A 7004-nucleotide genomic window follows, 5' to 3' on the forward strand; every position below is an offset into this window, starting at 1 on the left:
CCACTCCATTGACACAGGTAATGCTCACCCAATTAAAGTCCAACCTTACCGGGTGTCTCCTCAAGCTAAAACTGCTATAGACCGGGAGATCCAGGATATGTTACAGATGGGTGTAATCCGCCCCTCTGGAAGTGCATGGGCATCTCCAGTGCCTTCTAGTTCCCAAACCAGATGGGGAGATACGTTTTTGCGTGGACTACCGTAAGCTAAATGCTGTAACTCGCCCAGACAACTATCCAATGCCACGCACAGATGAACTATTAGAGAAACTGGGACGGGCCCAGTTCATCTCTATCTTGGACTTAACCAAGGGGTACTGGCAGGTACCGCTAGATGAATCCACCAAGGAAAGGTCAGCCTTCACCACACACCTCGGGCTGTATGAATTTAATGTACTCCCTTTCGGGCTGCGAAATGCACCCACCACCTTCCAAAGACTTGTAGATGGTCTCCTAGCGGGATTAGGAGCATATGCAGTCACCTACCTTGATGATGTGGCCATATTTTCGGATTCCTGGGCAGAACACCTGGAACATCTAAAAAAAAGTCCTTGAGCGCATAAGGGAGGCAGGACTAACTGTTAAGGCTAAGAAGTGTCAAATAGGCCTAAACAGAGTGACTTACCTTGGACACCAGGTGAGTCAAGGAACTAGCAGCCTACAGGCCAAAGTGGATGCTACCCAAAAGTAGCCTGTCCCAAAGTCAAAGAAACAGGTTCAATCCTTCTTAGGCTTGGCCGGTTATTACAGACGATTTGTACCGCAATACAGCCAAATTGCCGCCCCACTGACAGACCTAACCAAAAAGAAACAGCCAAATGCCATTCAGTGGACCGAAAGGTGTCAGAAGGCCTTTAACACGCTTAAAGCGACACTCATGTCTGACCCTGTACTAAGGGCCCCAGACTTTGACAAACCGTTCCTAGTAACCACAGATGCGTCCAAGCGTGGTGTGGGAGCAGTTTTAATGCAGAAAGGACCTGATCAAGAATTCCACCTTTCTCCGCAAAAAACTGTCTGAGAGGGAAAGCAACTGGTCAGTCAGTGAAAAAGAATGTTACGCCATTGTCTACGCCCTGGAAAAGCTACGCCCACATGTTTGGGGACGGCGTTTCCACCTGCAAACCGACCATGCTGCGCTACAGTGGCTTCATACCGCCATGGGAAATAACAAAAAACTTATTCGGTGGAGTTTAGCTCTCCAAGATTTTGATTTCGACATCCAACACATCTCAGGAGCTTTTAACAAAGGGGCTGATGCACTCTCCCGTGAAAGTTTCCCAGAATCAACTGGTTAAAATCGTCCTTGAGATATGGAAAATACTGTCTTTATGTACTTGGTAGTATATTTAGAGGTGCATGTGTCTTATTAACTCTGTTTTCCTAGAGCTCCAGGAAGAAATCCCAGCCAGCGTTTCACCCTAGCTGAGATTTGGGGGGGCGTGTCATAAATATAAAGGGAAGGGTAAACCCCTTTAAAATCCCTCCTGGCCAGAGGAAAAATCCTCTCACCTGTAAAGGGTTAAGAAGCTAAAGGTAACCTCGCTGGCACCTGACCAAAATGACCAATGAGGAGACAAGATACTTTCAAAAGCTGGGAGGAGGGAGAGAAACAAAGGGTCTGTGTCTGTCTGTATGCTGCTTTTGCCGGGGACAGAACAGGAATGGAGTCTTAGAACTTTTAGTAAGTAATCTAGCTAGGTATGTGTTAGATTATGATTTCTTTAAATGGTTCTGAGAAAAGAACTGTGCTGAATAGAATGACTATTCCTGTCTGTGTGTCTTTTTTTGTAACTTAAGGTTTTGCCTAATTTGAATCTAATTACCCTGTAAGGTATCTACCATCCTGATTTTACAGAGGTGATTCCTTTACTTCTATTAAGTCTTCTTGTAAGAAAACTGAATGCTTTTTCATTGTTCTCAGATCCAAGAATTTGGGTCTGTGGTCACCTATGCAAATTGGTGAGGATTCTTACCAAACCTTCCCCAGGAAGTGGGGTGCAAGGGTTGGGAGGATTTTGGGGGGAAAGACGTGTCCAAACTACGTTTCCCAGTAAACCCAGTTAAAGTTTGGTGGTGGCAGTGGAAATCCAGGGTCAAAGGATAAAATTAATTTGTACCTTTGGGGAAGTTTTAACCTAAGCTGGTGAAAGTAAGCTTAGGAGGTTTTCATGCAGGTCCCCACATCTGTACCCTAGAGTTCAGAGTGGGGAAGGAACCTTGACAAACCTTGACTCAAAGTGCCCAGAACTATTTCAGTATGCTGTATATAATGGGCAGCAGACCACTTCATCAAGTGGTTCACCAGAGAGCATGGTGCCAGCTCTGGACTCAGGTTGGATGGATCTGGGGGCCTTCGTGCCACTCATGGTGGGCACTGAATGACTTCACTAGAGACAGAACCTTGGCACTAGCTTGGATAGAGCTGGATACTTTGCTGCCATGTCTTTGGTACAGGCACCTTGGCACCAAGCTATGATGGCTTAGAGGAATCTGGGGACCTTGGGGCCATGTTGACTGTGCCAGAATCTCAGTGTTAGGTTCAGTCATCTGGATAAAATCCAGGGACCAGGCCACTGCTTAAATCAAGCACACAGCCACTTAAGCTAGTAGAGCTCTAAAGTCTATGCTGGACTTACACATTGCCAGAATTAGTTGAATGGGCCTGCGGAGCCTCCCTCAACCATTGCGGTTTGTGAGATGGTCCTCTTGCATCTGTGGGTCCAGATGAGTCTCATGCTGGCTAGGTAGCATTTCCTCTTTGTTCGTCTAGATAAAGACATTCGTAGTACTATACTTGCCAGTCTAACGGGACCAAAAATAGTCCTGCGAGGACAGACGAAAAGGAAGACAGAAAACTGATGAGGAAGAGTATCAGCTCACTGTACCTTCAGAGGTTACAGAGAAACTGAGCGGTGCTTGGGGACACTCCCCACCCCCTTTACCTTGGGCAGCCTCATGGAGGGGTGAGGGGCCCAATGACCACTGCAGGCCAGAAGATTCCACAGTAGGAGGCATCAATCCCCATAAGTGTGACTATGCAGTGACTACTCAAAGAAAATGCATACCTTTTAGCCTAATCAGCTCAAAACAGAGCATGGTGGGAGGGGCAAAATGTGGTGTGCATGACCTGCTCACTTTCTGAGCAGAAAAAGTGAGTTTAGCCCTCATTTAAGGAAGCTTGAGCTGGGTGAAATCCTTTTATTGTGTGTCTTCAAACGAAATGTAGCAGCGGTCGTGTAGGGAGGAGAAACTAGGGTGGTAACCCCACTACTTACTTGGGAAATATGGCGTGTACTTGACTCACTTCTTTCTGTAACCACTACACCACTGCCTGTCAGCTCTAAGGTGCCCTCTTTTTCCCTTCACCTATGAGAAAAAGCTGCTGGAGTGGGTCCTTGCTCCGGACAGATTTCAATGTGCTTGTGGGCGATACAAGTAATTTAAGACAAGCTTGTCATGTGGTTGCCCTGACAGTTATACCAATATTTGCAGTGATATGTTCAAGGCGCCAAGCCTTTGTACAGCAGAACAGGGCTGGGGACCAGGTCATATCCCTGCTTCAACCCAGCCCTAGTCTCAAACCTAAACCAAAGCTCAACAATTGGTTCAAGCTCTTTTACTGACATGACTGATGTTGCGTTACCATCTTTGGTCACAACACAAATTATCTCAAAGCACTAAAAAGCTTCCAGCATGAGGCAGCTACCCTTGGGCTAAGGGTTTCTTGGGCAAAAACAAAAATGCAGAATGTTGGTGCAAAAGTTGTGATCTAAAGCATCTGTGCTCCCAGAAAAACTGTGGCAATAGTAGATGGACTTCATCCATCCGACGTGAACTATCATCAAATGAGCACAGCTATCTTAAGGAGACTTGGTTTAACACCCTCAGCCAGGAAGGACCTGCATTGGGTCTGGCACCAAAAGAAGGTGAAATGATATACAAAAGCATGGATTTACCAACCCTGTGTACTTCCGACCCTCTTACATGGATCTGAAACATGGATGTTGCTTAAACAATATAGCAGGAGGTATTTCATATGCATTGCCAGCAGTGACTACTGGATATAAAGTGGTTTGACTTTCTTTATCAGTAATAGGGATGTAGCATTGAGCACTGGCCCCGAGAGGCTTGAAGTCCTGCTTGGCCACCACCAGCTGGGCCTTTTTGGTCAGTTGCCTGCCTTGGACCAAGGGGAGAAATGTGCAGCGTTTGTGGTCCCAGCAAGCCAGGTGGGGGGGGGGGGTCCTCTGCCCGGGGGCTCAGGCACTGACCCTGGGCTCAGCCCCCACTTCTGCTCCGGGGGACCCAGGCCCAGCCTCCCGGCTGCACAGCCGCTCTCCGCTCCAGCTCACCCACCCGAGTTGCCGCAGACGGCTCAGTCTTGCTTCAGCTTCCCCGCCACTCACTCGGGGAGTCTCCTCGTTCCTCCTCTCCCCGCCCCCCGCGAGCCCCCTGGCAGCTCCCCGCCTCTCTCGCGCGTGGAGCCGCTGCCGCCGCCGCCGCGTTCTCCGGAGTCCGCGGAGCCGCTCCGGGACTGCGGCGGATCCAGGCCGGGTCTCCGCTCTCACTGGCCCCCGCCAGCCGCTGTCCCTGACCCTCGGTGCCGCCGGCCGGGGCTGGGCGCGGCCGGGGCCCGGGCCCCTCGCTCTGGGGCCGGGGAGGACAATGCACCGAGCTGTCTCCAACCAGCGCTCGGGCTCCTCCTCCTCCTCCTCCGGCTCCTTCCAGCCGCCGCCGCCCCCTCCTCACCCCGCCGCCGACCTGCAGCCCCTCTTCCTGGGCGGCCGCAGCCGGCGCGTGTCGGGCTCCAGCTCGGGCTCGGCCCGGGCCCGCAGCAGCAGCAGCAGCAGCAGCGGGGGCGAGGAGGAGGAGGAGAGCATCAGCAAACCCCTGGTGCCGGCCCCGGCCGCGCCGGCCCCCGCCGCCTCCTCCCCGGCCTCCAGCAGCAGCAGCTCGGGCTGCAGCATGACGGCGGGGGAGCTGTACGGGGGCGCGGGCCCGGCCGGGGGGGCGGCGGCGGCCACCGCCGGAGGGCTGCTGTGGCCTGGCGGGGGCTCCGGCGGGTCGCGCTGGGGCTACAAGGCGCTGTCCCTGGTGCTGCTGCTGGGGCAGGGCGCGCTGCTGGACCTTTACCTGATCGCCGTCACCGACCTCTACTGGTGCAGCTGGATCGCCACCGACCTGGTGCTGGCGGCCGGCTGGGGCATCTTCTTCTGCCGCAACAGCCGGGCCCGGCGCCGGGAGCGCCCCCCGCCGGGTCACCCTCCGCCCCCTCCGCTGCACCCGCTGCTGCTGCACCCCCCCCACGGCGGCCGGGGCGCGGGCCGGGCTGGGGGCCCCCTGCGGGGCGGGGACTTCGCCTACGCGCACCTGGCCTGGCTGATCTACTCCATCGCCTTCACCCCCAAGGCGGCGCTGATCCTGGGCACCTCCATCCTGGAGCTGATCGAGCTGCGCCTGCCGCTGGGCATCACCGGCTTCCGCGTCACCCTGGCGCTCTCCGCCCCGCTGCTCTACTGCCTGCTGCGGGCCATCGGCCCCGACGGCGCCGGCCAGCTGCTGCTGCCGCCCCAGCCCCCGCCCCAGCACCGCGCCGCCGCCGCCTTCCTGGCCACCTGCCTCGACCTGCTGGACAGCTTCACCCTGCTGGAGCTGGTGCTGCAGCCCGGCCGCCCGGCCCCGCTGCCCGGCCCGCTGCGCTACCTGCTCATCGCCGTCTACTTCCTCAGCCTGGCCTCGCCCGTGCTCTGGCTCTACGAGCTCAGCGCCGCCCGGCCGCCCGGCGCCGCCCGCCTGGCCCTGCACCTGCTGCTGCCCGCCGGGCTGCTGGACGCGCCGCTGCTCGCCCTGCGCTGCCTCCTGCTGCTGCGCTACCAGCAGCCGCTCTCCGTCTTCATGCTCAAGAACCTCTTCTTCCTGGCCTGCCGCGGCCTCGAGGCCATGGAGACCTGCTGCCTGCTCCGCCCCGCCGCCGGGGGCGCCAAGTACAGCGCGGCCCCTGGCCCGGGGCCCGGCGCCGCCCAGCTCAGCCACTGCATCTCCGAGAACGACATGGGGCCCCACGGCTACGTCAACACCCTGGCGGTCAGCGCCCAGAACTGAGCCGGGGCGCGGGGCGGGGGGGCGGTGTAGCCGTCCGACCCCTGCGCCGCCCCCGGCCAGGAACCCGGCCCCCTCTCCCCTCCCCGGCCAGGAACCCTGCCCCCTCCTCACCTGCCCCCAGTAGCCCTGCCCCTGCACTATCCCCACCCAGGAACCCGGCCCCCTCATCCCACCCCTCTATTCACCTGCCCCCTCCGACCCCACTTTGCCATCTACTCACACCTGACCCTAAGCAATGGGGATGGATAGAGGGCTCAATCTTACCAGACCATAACTCCATCCCTTGCCCTTCATACCCATACCCCAAGCCCTCTCTTCTACATAACCAGCACTGACCTCTGCACTTACTACCAACCTCCTTGCTTCTGTACCAGTATTATGGGCTGGCCACATAGTGTTGAGGGGAAAGGAGGTTACCCCCATACCTATCCTTGCCCCCTAAACTCTACCCCTTTCCTAATCTTGGGAGCTCTTTGAGCATTGGCCTGCTAAACCCAGGGTTTTGAGTTCAATCCTTGAGGGGGCCATTTAGGGATCTGGGGTAAAAATTGGGAATTGGCCCTGCTTTGAGCAGGGGGTTGGACTAGATGACCTCCTGAGGTCCCTTCCAACTCTGATATTCTATGAAAGCTCGATGTTCCAGAATGGAGGAGAGAGGGAAATTACGCAGCTAAACCTGTCCCCTGGCTGCCCTCATGAACTCAATCTCCTTGCACAGACAGGGGAGCTCCACACGCCTTTGCCTCCTCCCCAGCCTTGGGAGCTGATCTCTTTACTGTTCCCCTGTCTCTGAGAGGCCTCCTAACACTACTGCCTATGGGGACTGGGGAATAAAGAGGGGGATACCCACCTCCCAGAGATCACAGGGTAGAGGGAGGTTCCCCAACCATCCCCTGCCTT

General features: G+C 55.9%; 1 protein-coding gene across 1 annotated transcript; it reads left to right on the forward strand.

Annotated features, from left to right (window-relative positions):
* Positions 1–3797: 3797 nt before the first annotated feature.
* TMEM121B (transmembrane protein 121B) lies at positions 3798–6674 on the forward strand. The gene has a single exon (XM_037896979.2). The coding sequence runs from the start codon at positions 4668–4670 to the stop codon at positions 6102–6104; it is 1437 nt and encodes a 478-aa protein (XP_037752907.1). The 5' UTR covers positions 3798–4667; the 3' UTR covers positions 6105–6674.
* The last annotated feature ends 330 nt before the right edge of the window (positions 6675–7004 follow it).

Source organism: Chelonia mydas, chromosome 1, assembly GCF_015237465.2.
Source record: "Chelonia mydas isolate rCheMyd1 chromosome 1, rCheMyd1.pri.v2, whole genome shotgun sequence".
Lineage (NCBI taxonomy): Eukaryota > Metazoa > Chordata > Testudines > Cheloniidae > Chelonia > Chelonia mydas.